Source organism: Rhea americana, unplaced genomic scaffold (assembly GCF_003343005.1).
Source record: "Rhea americana isolate MKP2758 unplaced genomic scaffold, rheAme1 scaffold_287, whole genome shotgun sequence".
In the NCBI taxonomy this organism is placed as follows: Eukaryota; Metazoa; Chordata; class Aves; order Rheiformes; family Rheidae; genus Rhea; species Rhea americana.
In genome coordinates, this window is record NW_028186409.1 from 141,770 (window position 1) to 157,800 (window position 16,031).

Below are 16,031 nucleotides of genomic sequence, written 5' to 3' on the forward strand. Positions count from 1 at the left end.
GTGGGATAAAGGCGATGCTTGGCTTGCACTGATATCGAGCTGGGGCATGGGGATAGTGGGGATAGGGGTATGTGCTGCAGCAGGATGAATTCCCCAAGCCATTGGCACAGGGCACATCCCTGTGCCAATCGGTGGAGAGGATGGGGCCACAGRCGATGGGGAGCAGCTCTGTGCCCTTGGTGTGGGTGCCACAGTGAGGCACCCCAAGGTGTCCGAGCTGTGGTCCTGGCTCTTCAGAGGAGCAGGGCRAAGAAGCAAGCACAGCTCTCCCAACCCAGAGATGCCAGCACAGCCTGAACCTCTGCGATATTCCCATCTCTGCTGCTGGTTAATCCTYTCCTGGCCAGGGCAGTGGCGGGGACACTGGAGAGTCCCCAGGTCTCGTTGAAGTGCTGGGACACACGCGGGGCTCCGTGCACCCCTTACCTTACTCTCTGGGGGCTCTCGGGGCCCAGGCAGAGTCATTTGGGGCCAGCACCCAGAGGCCAGCAGCCCCAGGGTAGTGCAGGGGTCCCTTCACGCCAGCTGAGCCTGTGTCCAGGGTGAGCAGTGCAGGGACGTGGCTCATTCCAGGGCTGACAGGTTGGGTCTGATGTCAGTGCCCGCGGTGGCATTGCAGGGCCACAGTGCCACCCTCAGGCTCCAGGCAAAACACCCCCCCTTTTCCGGGACACCTCTATACAGGGAGCAAAAGTGACCCCCCCCTCCCCCCAGGAGTGGGTGCATCCTTGAAAACGTTGTTCGCAGGCTGAGAGGGTGCAGAGCAACAGCGCATCATCCCTCCCGTGTCTGCAGTGTGCTCAGCAGGCTCTGCTGCCTGCCGAGAGCCTGTGGGTTGGTGCACAGCCATCACCAGCAGGTCATTTTAGGCATAGGTTTATCACCAAGAAATGGCCATTTGCAGTTGAAAATACATGTAAAACGTGATAGCTTGCAAAGCGTTATGGCAACCGTGACATTGCTGCTAAATGTCCCCCACCCTGGTGCAATCTGCCTTCCCTGCCGGGGAGTCCCACAGCAGCTGCATCTTCCTTGCTGATGATGGAGAGGGATGATTATTCACCTGTGATCTCACCCCGCCTGCAGACAGGCATTTGTTTGACAGCTGCCGTAGTCCTCTGAAGTTGTCTTGTCCAACGATGCAGGGATGTTGCTAGCCTGGGGGGTTATTTAATGGAGCACTGTCCATGTCACCTCAAATCAAGCCTAGGGCTCCGTATTAACATCTCAGTACCTATTTCTCCCTTCTCCCTTTAGCATGCAGTGATCACTGGAGATCCTGCAGTCTGGAAAGTGGCCAGTGGATGAGTTTTATTTAAGGAAGAACATGTGGCTACACAGAGAAATTAAAGCGCAGGAAGTTCGAGAAGCTTTGCTGAGATCGAATGGCTCAGGTCTTGGGAAAACATGGCTTGGCACAGAGGAGAGACCAGGAAGTTTGTGGAAGGGCAYCTGAGGTCTCACTTCCTCCTGGCAAAAATGGAGATGAAGGCAGGATCTGGCCAGGGAGCAGCAAGAATGCTTCTGGGGGAGCAACGAGGGTCCCCAGCAGATTTTGGTGCCTGTGGGGCTTTTGGCCATGCCCTGCTCTGGGGAGCAGGCTTCCTGGGCTTTGCAGATGAGATGAGGGAGGGCGTGAAATGAGGCCATGATGCTAGTGATTTGGGCTCAGACGGGGAGCATGAGCAGGCSTAGCACCTCTGGGCCACCACAAGCTGCAACCATCACACTCTCCTCCCTTCCTCCCRCCTTGCTGCTCATCTCTGCTCACTGATCCATGCCCAAGCCCTGGTCACTTCTCCAGGCAAAGCAAAAGCAGATTTCCTTCCCCACAGGCACTTCCAGACATTACAGGTAGTGGCAGGGCTTTAACCCTCTYGCTACGCTGGTACCAAGTTACCTGGGCAGGTGTTTGCACAACAAATCAGACCACTGAAAAATGATATTGAGTTTCTGAACAATATTTTATTGGCCAAAACCTTGCTGGTCCCAGATAAATGAGTTGTGAGCACACCCAGGTGAGCCCCACTGCTTGCAGTCTTCCACACCCCGCCTGGACGGGGCTGGGAGGCCGTGTGGGGCTGTGGCTGTGCCAATGAGGAAGGGCTGCAGCCTGTAAAGGGTCCTGGTGGTGCAAAGGACTCAAACCATCAAACTCAGAAGCCACAGAGCCCCCTGAATTGCTGATGCAGCACTAAGGGCGTCCCATCTTCCCTGGCATCCAGGAGTGGCTGAAGCAACAGGCACAAGGGGAAAGGAAAGGAAAAATTTCAGGARCAGGGGGTGGATTTGAGTCATCAGGAGCTCATAGAGAGCTATCATTTGTCATCTGTCTGCAATTTTACTTCTCCCACCCCTGGAATGGCTCCTGGGGGCTGTGCTTAGGCAATTTCGTAAACAAAGGAAAGAGGAGAAAAAAAATAATCCGTCAGTAAATCTCTCCAGTATTGGGGATGCTTCTGCTTTGATAGTGATGCCCAATGAAAAATGCTAAACCTGCATTTGATCCTTTGTGAAATGGTATTTGTGCTTCCTAGCCAATCCGAGGGCAAAATAGATGGAGAAGTATTCCCGGGTTTGCCTAAAACACTGATCAAACTGCTATGAATGCTTTGGGCAGGTGAGATAAAATCACAAATTAGCAAGGAGCTGCAAGAACAGCCAGCACACAAGTAGCTAGAGACTTTCCCAGTCACTGTCCACATCAATCACTGAGGATAGGAGACCCACATATCAAAAAAATCTCTTTTATTGTGGTTCTGACTGCAGGACTGTAACCATGGAGCTGTACCACCACTGTCCTTGGAGAGGAATTTCCTACCAACCTTCATCACGCTGTGAAATCTTGCGTCACCAGGTTGAAGACATTGCTTTCCATGGACTGCCACTTGCCCCAGTTCCTCTTGATCTCAGCCTGGACCTGGATGGGCACCAGAGCAGCACTGGCATCCATGGGCATGGTGCCTGCCAGGCCAGCCAGAACCCCACAAAGCGGGCAGGAGCTGCCTTTCCTCACACGGCACTGATGGCTCAGAGACAGGCTTTTGGTGGTGGAAAAAGAAAGAGACCCCAGTGATGGCAGGGTCTGGTATGCACATGCGCCCTTCAGCACCGTGCTTGCCTGACCACATGCTCCCACTTGTAAATGTCATCATTTGTGGGGCCACAAAGCAGCATGCTTGCGCATTTGCTATGCACACATGCACATGTTTGGACATTTGGTGTGCACGCATGCATATTTGTGTGGATAAGTTTGCACACATGCATGGCTGCATACATGTGATATCCATCTGTGCACACACACACACACGTGGCTGTGGATGGCTGGTGGGTAGATGATGTGCTTGCTACACAGGGGCACTCACCTCTCCGTTGAGGAAACAGTACAGCAGAGCCACCAGGAAACCCTAAAATGCACAGGAAGGATGAGCTTCACCCAAGGGAAGTGACTGRATCTCTCCATGCACATCCACTGCCCTGCGCTTAGCATCCTCCCGGAGCAAAGCTGCCTCTAGGGTCCAGCTCAGAGCCTGCTGGTAGAGAGGCCTGGGACCAGCTTCTAGGACCTCTCCTACCTGGGTATCAGCCACATGTGCAGTACAAGGATGGGATTCATGCAGTCTGTTTGCCGGACCGCAGCCCCTTTGCTTGGTCTCTAAGTAGCTGAGGTCTGCCTGGGACACAGCCCTCTCCTGAATGAACACTGGGCCCCAGCCCCTGTGATGCACCCCAGGGGTGTCCACCATGATCTCAGGATGGGATGGGATTGGTACATAGGGATTTTGCCATGTGGAAAGTTAAGCTTTGCTTCTTGGTATGACAGGGAGCTAAGCCCCAGGCTCAGGGCAGCCTGATGAAGGAGGAAGAAGCTGCAAAAGGGGCAGGTTGGACTACAGTGAAGGAGTTCTGGATTGGCCCTGGAAGAAGGTTTGAAGGAGAAGTCCAGGGAAACAGGCTCTGGGGACCTGCTCCTGCCTTCTCCTGTTAGCACCTGATAGGAGCCGAGGACCAGCTCGAAGTACAGCCGGGCATCCACACCRACGTGTTCAGGGAAGAGCGCGAACACCACGTAGTGCACCCCGAAGAGAGGGATGAGGAGCAGCGTGGACTTTGTGAGCCTCCTGGAGAGCATTGCAGCATGAGCAGGAGCCCAGGTGCAGATGGTCRCCCACTGCCCTGATGAAACATCCCTGCAAGGCCCTCCTGTGGCAAAAACTTTGAGGAAGCAGAGCATGAGACACCCCCCAAGTGAAGCAAAACTTTGCACAGCTGAGGCTCTCCCTGGACACAGAAACACCCTCTGAGAGCSAAGACCTTCCCCCCAAAAATGTAGAAGTTAATCCAGAGGTGGGTTTCCATCAAAGGCATGTCTCAGAGGTTCCTTAGCTCTCCTCTATGCCCCAGGTGCCCCCCAAAACCAGAGGGGGGAGGGAAATCCCAGCCTTCCTTGAGCTGGTCCTTACATGTACTGCTGCTTGTAGTTTTTGCTGATGTCTGGAGATCGGATCTTCTGTGCTAAGATCCTGGTGACATTGAGGAAGATGAGGAAGTTCACCTGGCATGGGAAGCCTTGTCTCAGGCCCCCTGGAGTGGCCCCCTGGTTGTGTCCTCATGTCTGTGTGGGACTGCCAGGCTCTAGCACCAGGATGCTCTGGGAATATACTCACAAATATGGCCAGGAGAATGGGAGCCTTGATCACCCACCAGTACAGGCTAGCATAGTCATCCCAGCACCTATGGAAGAAGAGAACCAGCATGGCTCTGCTGCCTGCTTGCACACTTTTAGCCCAGGTCTTGCCCCTCCGGCTACCCCAGCCCACTGCCCCATTCGCATAGCACTTCTTGCAAAGGCTCCTCACCATAGCAARAATTTCTATACACCACCAGAAATAGTATTAAGTGTTTCTCTGGTTCTTCCCTTGGGGCACAAGGGAMAACCCCTGCCTGGTTTTCCATACAAAAGTTGTGTCCCCAGTACATGTGGCCAAGCTAGCCTGGAGCAAGAAGAGAGATAGCATCTCTTACCCATGGTTGTCATACTGAAGTCTGGTGATGACCCACACACACACTGTCACCATGGGAACACCTGCAAGGACAGGACCAGTGTGGGACATGGAGCCACTCTGGGGAGCTTCTGTGGCTCCCCTCCGTTCCCTGCCCCTCCTATCTGGGCCTGGCATCAGGCTGGGGTCCTGGAGGTGACAGGAAGATGTAGCCTCTCCCTGCTTCTCCAGCTTTACAAGGTGATGATGTCCACTAATGGTGCTGTACCTGCCTGTGTCACCCACAGATACCTCCTCGGCTGTCCCTCCTGCCTCCCTGCTGCCCCTTATCTCTAACCTGGGAGGGGCATGTGCAGCCCCAGGTGGATGAGGCCAGGGAAGTGGGAGATTTGTCTCCATCAAACCTTCATGAGAGATGGGTTGGCAGCAGATGCTCCAAAGGCTCTTTCATTAACAATTTGTTGGCATTAACAAATATTTTCTCTTTCAGTGATTTTCCAGGGACCTCCATCTCCAGCCTCCACGCATCTCTAAGTGGCATTCTCCTTCATGYAAACCTCTCTAGATCAAAAGCTAGGTTTCTACAGCAATTTGTGATTCAAATGTCAGTATGGAAATGTTAGGAGGAACAGAGAGCAAGCCCACTGCAACCCCCAGCTATGAAACAAAGCTGACATTTCAGGTTGATCTTGTAAATGGTTCCCTTTTTCATACTTAGCCCTGGTGGTAAAGGCTAACCTCTCCCCCAGCACCTGCTTCCTGCAAGGGAAAGAATCAGAACAGACCACCCAATGCCAGACCAGCTCTAGGGGGGCTTGCAAGACCCACCACGCACTAGGCAATGAGAAGAGCACAAAAAGGCGATGTGCCAAGAGTGACTACTRGAAATATCTTGCCTGTGGTCTGCTGGCCAGGTGGTCTCAGAGCAGCAAGTTCAGGCAATGTCCTGAGCTCCCCAGCCACAGYAGAGAGATGGAGAGGAGGATGTGTTTACAGGACCTCGCTGGAGATGTTGATGTGCCAGGCGGGCACTGCACTCACCCCAGCCAATGAGGATGTACCACCAGATGTACCTCTTGTCGGAGGTGAAGGTGAATAGCAGCAGGGTCTGCAGGTACATCCCCTCCACCAGCAGCCAGTAGAAGTTGGCCAGGACCGAGTACTGGAAGAAGGTGATGGCTGCTTTGCAGTTCATCTAGTAAGGATGGGGAGGGGAACAGCTCAGTGGTGCTGGCTGGCAGGTGGATCTGGTCCTTGAGGGAGCAGGGGGTAGGCCAGTATCTTTGTTCCTGCTGTTTCTGGAGGAGTCCCAACTGCCTTCCCTCCTGTGGCCGAATGTACCTCAGACCACCTCTCCTGCTGCTCTGGGTGCAGTTTAGCTCAGGGCTGTGGAGCTGCAGGATGGACCAAGAAGCTGGAGATGGTGATTTGCTCTCATGGCTGGGGAATTAAATCTCTCCAGGACCCTTTGAGGTGATGGAGCTCTTGAGAAGATCTGCAATGCCCTTTCAGTGCAGTGACATTATGACACCTCTCAGCTCCTAATGCCTCTCCCCACCTACTACCCTCCATCCTCCCTTCCAACCCTCTGGGGTCTCCCTTCAGCTTAGGATTTGCTGCTCAGCTCCAGAAAGTCCTGTGTGCACCAGGGGAGCTGCACTGATCCCACACAGCAAATACAGCATTCTCTGCTCTCCCTGTGCAGAGAGCATGCGACATGCRCCCATGACTGCAGGGCCAGGCCTGTGCTGCTGTTATTGTAGGTCCTTTAAGAAACCTGCCCTGGGCTTGTTAYGGTTCATGTCCACAGCGTTGTAACTGGGCTGTGTGTAGGGGATTTTGTTTCTATTTACAACTCCAAATCTGTGCATCAGGAGCTGCAAGACCTGCCTGTTTGCTTGTACACGGTGTACTGTTGGGGCTGTGCAAACCTATAGTCCCATTGGGAGTTCATATCCAAGACCAGGGAGAGCTCTGAAGGCAGGTGATGTTCCCTGTATGTTGTTAGGACCCAAGCAGAAACACTGTTGTGAATCTCCTAAAGTCCACTCAAACCAGCCTTTCCTCCTCACTCTTCCCCTCATCTTTGTATGTCTAAATCTTCTGTAAATACAGCCAGACTCCCAGAAGGCAGCACGTGGGACCTGCTCCTGCATCATGTCCAGGATGGGCCCAAACAACTTACCGTTGACATYGTGCAGTGGTCGATAGACTCATCCGAGAAGAGGATGGAGTCTTTGATGAACACAGCAGCCCCACGCAGTATGAAGGAGGTGAAGAAGTGGATGTGGATGGAGTTCCTGGTGCAATGCAGCTTTCTAGGTTAAGGAAGAGACATGGTGTGTCCAGTGAGGAGGAGAAAAAGCAGATGGACAGAGAAGCATTTTGTTTGCAAATAACACAGGCAGAGCGCTGTTTTGCACCAGAGATGCTCTATAAACTTGCGCTGCTGCTAAGACATTTCTGGACCATCACTTCTGAGTGTCAGGCTTGTCCAAAGACGTCTAGGCAGACAGCCTTACTGTGACCCAAGTGACACTGCAATTCATGTAAAAATGTGTGTGTGTAGGGGGAAGGAAGCAGGTCCAAATTCTGATTCCCAGGTCCCTCCTGCGCCTGGCACAGCAGCTCAGAGCCTCTTCCTTTACTTGCACCCTGGCCTCATGGGCTGCGCCTTGGTGGTGGTAGGGCAGAAAGCCTTGCAGAACATTTTGCTGCTCTGAGCTCCCCAAAGAAAGGAGTTTTGCTGTTCTGGAGGCTGCGGGCCTGGGACGATCCTGCCAGCCACCTCTAGACAGCATCCTACTGGCAGCACACCGAGGTCTGCAAAAGTGAGGCTCGAAAGAGGAAGCTGAGAGTTCAAAGCCAGTCTATCAGAAGGACAATGTTGCACTTTTATCCGTGTCATACTTTGGCACAGACAAGCTTGGAGAGGCCAGTGCTAAGCCCTACCTGAAGCATGAGAAGATACCAATGGCCAGGAGCAGGGCTGCGAGGGATGTGGAGTAGCCGCAGGTGTAAAGTACCTTCATGGTGACAAAGTAGCTTTTCTGGAAGGGAAATCACTGGMTAAGTGAGGGATCAGGGCAACATGGGCATGCTGGAGTCCTTGGAGATGCTGGTGTGATGGGCAGGGAAAGGGGCCAGGTGCTGCYCACTTATGTTATCACACAAACTAGCCCAGAACCCACCCATAAACAAGGACAAGACTAGGGAGATATCTTGGACAGCATCCCCGCATTGCATTGTCCTACAGCACGGGTGCCTCAAGGGTAGGGTGATGCCAGCAGCCCAGGAGAYGCTGGGGCCCCACACTTGCCTTGGCCTCCGTGTCATTGCTGCTGACAATCTCCAGCTCACAGGCATTGTAGTAGGGGGGGCTGGGAAAGCTCCATCCTGACTCTGTACAGTTCCTTCGGATCAGAGCTGCAGTGGCAAGAAGGGACCTCATAAGAGCTGCAGGGATCACCCTGCAGAATGGCCCCACACCAGCTCCCCGAYCTTAGTGGGAGCATCCCCAATATGTGCTGCCCAGTGCCAGCACCTATACCAGCACYCTAATCTCCAGGTTGGTGGTTAAATCCCACCAGCAGCTTTAACATCAGTATACTGCCCAAATGGCCTGGCTGCTGAAAAGGACATTCCACCAGAGCAGCTCAGCATGGACAGCAAGGAGAAATAGGCAGCATGGAAATAAGATCTTATCTCTACTGTCCAGTGCTATACCCAGAAATAGCAGGACAGGGCAGGGACATACCCAAAGACCAGGGACATACCCAAAGTAGGTTCCCCCTGTGGAGAGAATTAAATGTTTTTTTTCCAATCCTATGAACACTTTAGCAAGCCTCTCCCAAGCTGTTCTGCCCTAAAGCATCCCCCTTTCCAACTATATCCATGCAAAAAGTGCTCAGCTGTCACAGGGGCCAGATAGACACTTTGCTTTGCACTTGGCCAACTCCATAACAGATGGAGCAGCATTTTCCTCAGAAGCAGCACCCACCTGGGAAGAGTGGGAGGCCTTGRAATAATGATCATTTGCAATGTTTGTCATCCATGCAGCTTGAAGCAGTGCTAAGCAGGCCAGGAGCTTTTGCCTGATCTGTGAATGGGGAGAGGTAGGTGCCAAGCAGCAAAGACTTGGCATGGTGTCACCTAGCTGGAAAACAAGGACCCCAGTGTTCCATCCACACTGTCCCCAGCTCACTCAGGGAGAGCACTTGGGGACTTTCTCAGGGTGGCAGTTCCCACATTTCTGCTTTCAGCCATCCCCTGCTTCAACTGCATTACACGCTAAGGTGTAGGACAGGGTGGTTGCCATGGGGCTGCCCCATGGGGCCAAGTACCTGAAGGGYTGACACAAGGCTCCTGGGCATGGAGAGATGGGTGCAGAGCAGCTCCATCTCTTGATCCCAGGAGCACCACCAGTCACAATACTGTCTGGATTCAGAGCCCAACAGCAGTGTCGCACCTTTGGACTTCTTGAAGACGTGGTGGATGTCAGGGCAGGCAACAGCAYGGGACTGGCCAACAGGCACAGCCAACCAGCAGCTCACTCCATCCCACTCCGTCAGGCAGCCTGGGGACAGATGGACCAGTTAGTGCTGCTGGGAATGGGCAGAGCACTAAAGATGAACCTCTTGCAAGGAGACAGCCACCTGGGCTTCCCCAGGAAACACCCCCATGGTGGCAAATCCAAGTGGGAAATGGGGACAAATCCCTTTTGGTGGCAGGGAACTGGGGAGTAGTGAGGGGAAGAAAACACTTGCAACTCCACGGCACACAGTCCCAAGGGACAGCCTGAAGCAGGCATGTCAGTGGCTGCCCAGCCCGGACGTGCTGYGTGGCTGTAATGGGAGAGCAGAGACCAGCAAGTCGTCATTTGATCTACTAGGCCATGCCGTACCTCTTCAGGAATTAGGAGTATCCTGGCTCCAGTTCTGAGAATTGCCTCCTTGGGGCTCTGAGCTCTCCTTTTAGCCCTGTAGCAAGCAAGGGCCTGACACTTTCTGGGGCTACATCAGACCTAAAGCTCCTGTGGAGAGACCCTGGGGGTACACAGGTACAGGAAGCACTGAGATTCACAAAACAGTTGAGGTTCAAAGGAACCTCTGGAGATCTAGTCCAACCCCTCTGCTCAAGCAGGGTCACCTAGAGCACATTGCCCAGGACCCTATCCGGATACCTTTTGAATTTCTCAAATGATGATTCTCAAAGCACAACAGAAACAACCCTAGGACATAGGTGGTACCCAAGCAGGGTGAGAGACAGAGAGAGAGAGAGAACTAAGAAAATGCATGCAGCTTAGATGAAGAGCGAAAATGGAAACTTGTCCCTTGCTGAGCTGCAAGCAGAAAGCAGAGCTGAGCACCCTCTGCAGTGCCAGCCAGGACATCTCTCCACCTCCCAGGAGGAGGAAAGGAGAAAACATTGCAAGGCTTGCTGGAGAACAATTAGCTTAAATATATTTTGCTTCTTTACCTCGCACAGAATTTGTATTTAAATAACTCTCCAATTGCCTTGGAAACGAGCACAGCCAAGCAGGCCTTGAAGAATTAGCAGCACAGTACACTAGGATGAGACACCACACTTGCAGGACAGCTCTTCCCAGCACATGTATGCTATTAACCTTGTAGATACACATTATTAACCTGGAGTCACATTTATTCCCACTCAGGGAATATGGAATCAGACAAGTCTAATTAGTTTTCTCTGGTTTCAAAGCTGACTGGGTATCTTGGCCAGGCTTGGAGGAATTTGCGGTGCTGTCACTATAAAGCCAAGGTACATCTTAATTTCTGCTTTGGGAGACTGACAAAATGAACACAACTACTGGACTGAGATACTGAGGGCAGTTCATTTCTTGGGGGTTGATAACATCTTGGTGTGCTATATCTGTTTGTATGAGAGCTTTAAGYGGATCTCTTCCACCGTATGAAGAAGCCCTTCCAGCATGCAAAGCAAGTRCTGTTGCGGGGCAGGAAGCCCTTGTGCTGTCCTGTAGATCTATCCTAGAAACAGCAGGGCAGGTAGATCACCAGGCAAAGTGYCTCATCTACCAGGGATGGGGAGAAATGGTTTAAGTCCCACTTACCACTCTTCCCCTCTCTGTGCAGCTGTGAGGGCTAAAGAACAAYATTTCTTAGAGCTGTGCAGGAATGGGGGCGTAGGGGATGTCCCCTTTGAAGACCACAAAGAAGGTGAYGGAAGGGACTTCTGGTGGGACAGAGCTCAGGAAAACACAAGCAAAGGAACCAATGCAAATCATTGCAAGTCTGCCCACACTGGTAAGAGAACCACAGCGGTGGACAGGAGCTGTACCTTCAGTTTCTCTGCAGTTTTTCTTGCGGCTGGCCACTTTCTCATGCTGTCCAGTTCCCCAGGCTCCCATGTTATATCTCAACTAGCCAATGCTGGGCTGCAGCAATATGCAGTAAGCCAAACCAAATTATGCCAGTTTAGCCCTGCAGCCCAAGATATTTGGCTTGGATTGACCCAAAGCAACCTGYAGAAATTTCAGTCATCTACTGGGAAACAAGACCAACATTATCCTTGTGACATTTTTCTTGACATGGCAGATTTTTTTTCCCCAAGGTAAAGTAGGTTAAGAAGTTCCTGCTCAGCATTTCTACTGATTCATTTTACACAGACCTACCAGGGTTACGACCCCTCTCTGGTTACTTAGCACAATGCCAAAACCCAAGGTCCCTGGGCTGTTCCCTCACACTATATTGCCACGATCTCTTGGTCACCTGAGCTGGTTTGTCCCCATACACTGTGGGCACACCGCGGGTGAGAATTGCCCAGCCTCCATCATCACCACTTCATGCCAGGCTCTGCGCTAGACCACCACAGTGGCAAGCAAGGGGAAGAGGGTAAAGCCAGTTCAGGTGGGCAGTGGAGACTTTAGTCATGCTTAAACAAGCAGGAAAACTCGGATTAAATATTGATTTTAATTATACATTCACGCTTCTTAGTTTTTTTCTTAAAGTGAGATTCTTTCCCCTGGCCGGCACAATATGGGCTGCAAAAAGAACCTTTTCCAATCAGCTTGGCTTTTCTCTGCTAAGCAGGATATATTACATCTCTGCACAGTTACTTAAGCAATCATGCACCTTTACATGCATTTACTGAGATCCTTCTTTTTTACTGTTGTATTAGATGAAACCCATTGAATGACGCATGTCTTATTCACTAGGTGATAATTTTTACCCAGAATTTGAGCCAAGCTGTATTTAGATGGAAACTGAAATGCAATTACAAAAAGTGTACAAAAGCAGCACTTTAAAACTGTTTTTCAATTAGTTAATCAATTTTAAAGTGCCAGATACATAAAAATTAAGTTACTCAAAACGTGTTTTGCATTAAAACTAACTGAATTAGGGAAGTAAGAAAGTGTAAGTGGTGACAGGTACCGCATAGCTTGAGGTGCTTACAGGCAGGTGGTGGGGCACAGTGGAGGGYTGTGAGCATGCATCATGTGCATGCCATGTCCTGACATGCAGCTGGACAGAGGGACACACAGACACCCCCCATACTGGCTCTGCCCCAGGTTGGTTTGATCAAGGGAAGCCACGCCAGAGCCTGGCGGACTTGCCTCTGTGTCCTTTTGCGCCTCTTGGCCCACCTGAATCCCTCTGCCACAATCTCAGGCTCCCTCCACACTGCAGGGACGTACTTTGGGGCTCTCCAAGCACGCTGCATCTGGCGTTTGCCTCCGCACTGCTCTCCAGCTCCCTGGAAATACCTTATTTCCATCCACCATACATGCTGCAACCCCTCTAACAAGCATTTTTTTTTCCTGAAGAGCCTGTTAGCAAATGTTTACCATTCCCTAGCAGCWCTCCTGAGAGACATGCCCCATGCACAGCCAGTGGCTCTCACCTTGCTGCCCAGGGTGCTCCGGGGAGCCTAGGGTTTGGCTTTCACTCTTGATAACCCGCAGACATTCAGCCTCTTGATCTTGGAAATAGAGAACGACGGAGCAGTCGGGATGTGTTGCTTGCACCTGGAGGAGGGAATGGACAAACAGCAGGACACTAAAAGGCTTGGCCATGCRGGATACCAGCCAATATTCATTTTCTGCTGCAACCAGCCCCAGGAGAGCCTATCTATGCAGCTGTGCTTTGGGGCCCTGACATTTCCTTTTGCTTTCTATTGCTTGCCTTGTAAGCACCATAAAGAACCAGAGCAATTATTTCTAACTCCCTCCGAAAGCATTTTATGCTTAAGGGCATCACTCTGCCAAGATGCAAGCACCATAAGGAGGAACTGAGCTTTCAAGACGTAGGGGCTGAACCCCACTAACAGGGCAGATTGGAGCATGTTCAAAGCCAGAGCAAGGGAACCATGTAATTAGAGATAAACCCCACCTATCTGGGCATATCTAATCCTTCCCTTGTCAGCTGGGGCAGGCCTGCTCCTGCAGTAGGTTTTGCTCACATTCAGGCTGGTCTATTTTAACCCCATCTGCTATGGCTGTTGGAGATCACTGTCTCCTATTACACAGCCCTCTGGGGAGGTGCTTCAAAATGGACACACCAACCTTGTTAAAGCTTTATGAGCCRAGGTAACAAGGTGCTGGAGCATGCTCTAATCCCGTGACTCCCCAAAGGGCTGGCAATGCAGTGCTGGGGTGATGGAGCTGAACACCCTAGGGCCTCCACTGAACTGAAGTTTGGATTTTGCTCCTATCTGTTTGCACGTGGAGAACTGGAACGTTGCAAGACTAAGGCTGAACTGAGGCCAGCCCATGAATTCTGCATGCCTAGGTGAGCATACAGCAGCACTTAAGGGGCAGTTCTGTGCTCATGGCCTCACTAGCCARGAAGCCTGGCTGCTGCAGCAAGGCTTGCCTTGGACTGGGGCAGGTCATTTTTGGGCCAGAACACAGGCAGTTCAATGGACTATGGATAGTTTTAGGTGGGCAGACTGAAGTGGAAGGGTACATCCAGCTGGAGAAAGAGGTGTGGATGGTGGGCAAATTGGCCCAAGGACTAGGAGGAAATCTGGGACCGTGAAGCATCCTTTTGCTGAGCTCTGTCCCCTCCACTGTGCAGCTGCTCACATGGTGTCTCTTCACCTTCCCTGGGAGATTTCATTTCTTTTCCTGCTAAATAAGCCTTTCACAAGGAAAAAAGCAGGGCTGCTCTCAGACTCAYGCAGCACCAGGTGGGGCACAGGCACCATGGCCCCCTTTAGCTGAGAAGTTGCTAGTGTCTATTTACAGCAGTGAAGCCTAATAGCTGGAGCTGTGGACCAGGYGATGCACTGTGTTCTCATCCGAGCCTCCAGACAACCAGCACCCCTCACTGTGCCTCAGTGTCCCCCATCTGTGATGGAGGTTAGTTCCACTGCTCATTATAAAGCCCAGAGGACTGGGCTTGCTGCTGTCCCCAAATAAATGCCACCAGTACTTGCTCCAGGCCCCTGCCCTGATACAACAGATGGGACTTCCCAGCCTGTAAAAGCAGAGGGTTCAGCCACTGCTAATTGCATGCTAATTAACAGGGCCCACTGTTCTCTCTACAGAGAGCAGCTAGCTCTCCTATGCAAGCAGGGGAACCCGTGCAGCACCCATCCTCAGGTAAAGCAGGGCCAGGGCACCCTTCTGTGCTGCAGCATCAGGGCATGCTCAGGGTGGGGGGGAAGAAGGGGAGGAAAGCAGGTGCATGGGGGGCTTCATCACCAGCTCCTGCCCTGAATTATGGCATTGCTAGGGCTAATGCTCCACAGCCACCAAGGTGCTGTGGGATAGGAACTGCTGAGGAGCTGCTAGAGTGACAGAGTCACCCTGTGGAGCTGGGAAGAAAAATGCCCTCAACATCAAGTGAGATGTTCTCTTTTCCCACTTTTTTCTTCCTTCCCCTTTCTCTCCCTTTCCTTCTCATTTCTCTTTTTCTTTCCATTCTCACTWTTTAAAGCCACTATGCTGGATCAGGAACTCACCAAGCAAAGCATTGCCAGGAGAAATCCTGAAGGCTTCGCTGAGACAAGCTGAGCAGAAACACTCGCATGCCCGATCCATCCACCCCCGTCAGCATTCACCGCCGAAGCAATCTGACAAGTTCAGCGCTTGTGGGAGACGGCTGTCAGACCCGCCGCGCATTGCTCAGGGAGCAAAACGGTTTGGTTCCCTCCRGTGTCGCCCAGGTCTAGAGCACAGGCTCAGCGCCAGCCCTCCCGGGGGTGTCTCCTCAGCATGGCCTCCCACGCCACCAGCCATCACTTTKTTCTGTCTGCATGAACTCACACCCTCCTTTGGCGCAAGGGCTGCCCCTCGTACCCTCAAGCAATGAGGCTGCCCCAGCTGGCTCCCTGCAAGCTGCTGGGAGCACGGCGGGTYTCTGCACTGTGCGTCTCCCTGCCTGGCTTGTCTGAGCTCCTGATTTCAGCAAATCTGCCTCTGGAAGCCACTGCAAAAGCACACGAGCTGCTTGCAGGGGTGCAGATTGTCATCACCCTTGCAATACAAGTGGGAAGGGGCTGGGGAGACAGATGAGGATGGGTACMTGCTGGGCAAGACCTATCCCACGGTGGGGTCTGCCTGCAGAGGCCATGAGTGCTTTGGTCTCCAGGGCTGGCCAAAGCCTGAAGTGGCTGTCAGCAACCAGCTTCTTCCCCCGCAGACCTTTCTTCCCCAGGGTCCACTCTGCTGCCCCATGCCAGGGTCCCATGGACACTTACCCAAGGCAAGAGCAGCAGAACCAGCAGCTTGCAGGCACCAGGGGGCTGGTGTGAGGGTCCCATGGCTGGAGCGGAACTTGTGCCACTCTGTCCGTGGAGTGCCCCAGCTCAGCATCCACAGGTCTGGAGACAGCCCACCTCCTTCTCCACAGCTCTGTGTGCAGGGGGCCACACCAAGACCCCAGCTCTTGGAGAGGTAACCTGTCTGCACCCAGCACCCTCCTCCTAACCCTGCATTGCCAGCCCTGTGCTGCTCCTGGGTCCCTCTCTAGGCCCTTTCAGTGGTGGGTGCTTGGGTCCCAGCTGGGCAGTCCCATCCTGCACCCACCAGCTGTGGCTACCACA

At 52.5% G+C, this 16,031-nt stretch overlaps 1 protein-coding gene across 1 annotated transcript; it reads right to left on the reverse strand.

The window, feature by feature from the left end:
• Window positions 1–2,830: 2,830 nt before the first annotated feature.
• LOC146593625 (vasoactive intestinal polypeptide receptor 1-like) lies at window positions 2,831–15,766 on the reverse strand. The gene is made up of 13 exons (XM_085308946.1): window positions 15,687–15,766; window positions 12,885–13,008; window positions 9,472–9,579; window positions 8,323–8,429; window positions 7,956–8,053; window positions 7,189–7,321; window positions 6,045–6,198; window positions 5,026–5,086; window positions 4,668–4,734; window positions 4,464–4,555; window positions 3,992–4,121; window positions 3,366–3,407; window positions 2,831–2,920 (listed from the first exon to the last, which is right to left on the reverse strand). The coding sequence occupies exons 1-13, from the start codon at window positions 15,747–15,749 to the stop codon at window positions 2,831–2,833; spliced, it is 1,269 nt and encodes a 422-aa protein (XP_085165072.1). The 5' UTR covers window positions 15,750–15,766.
• Between the last annotated feature and the right edge of the window lie 265 nt (window positions 15,767–16,031).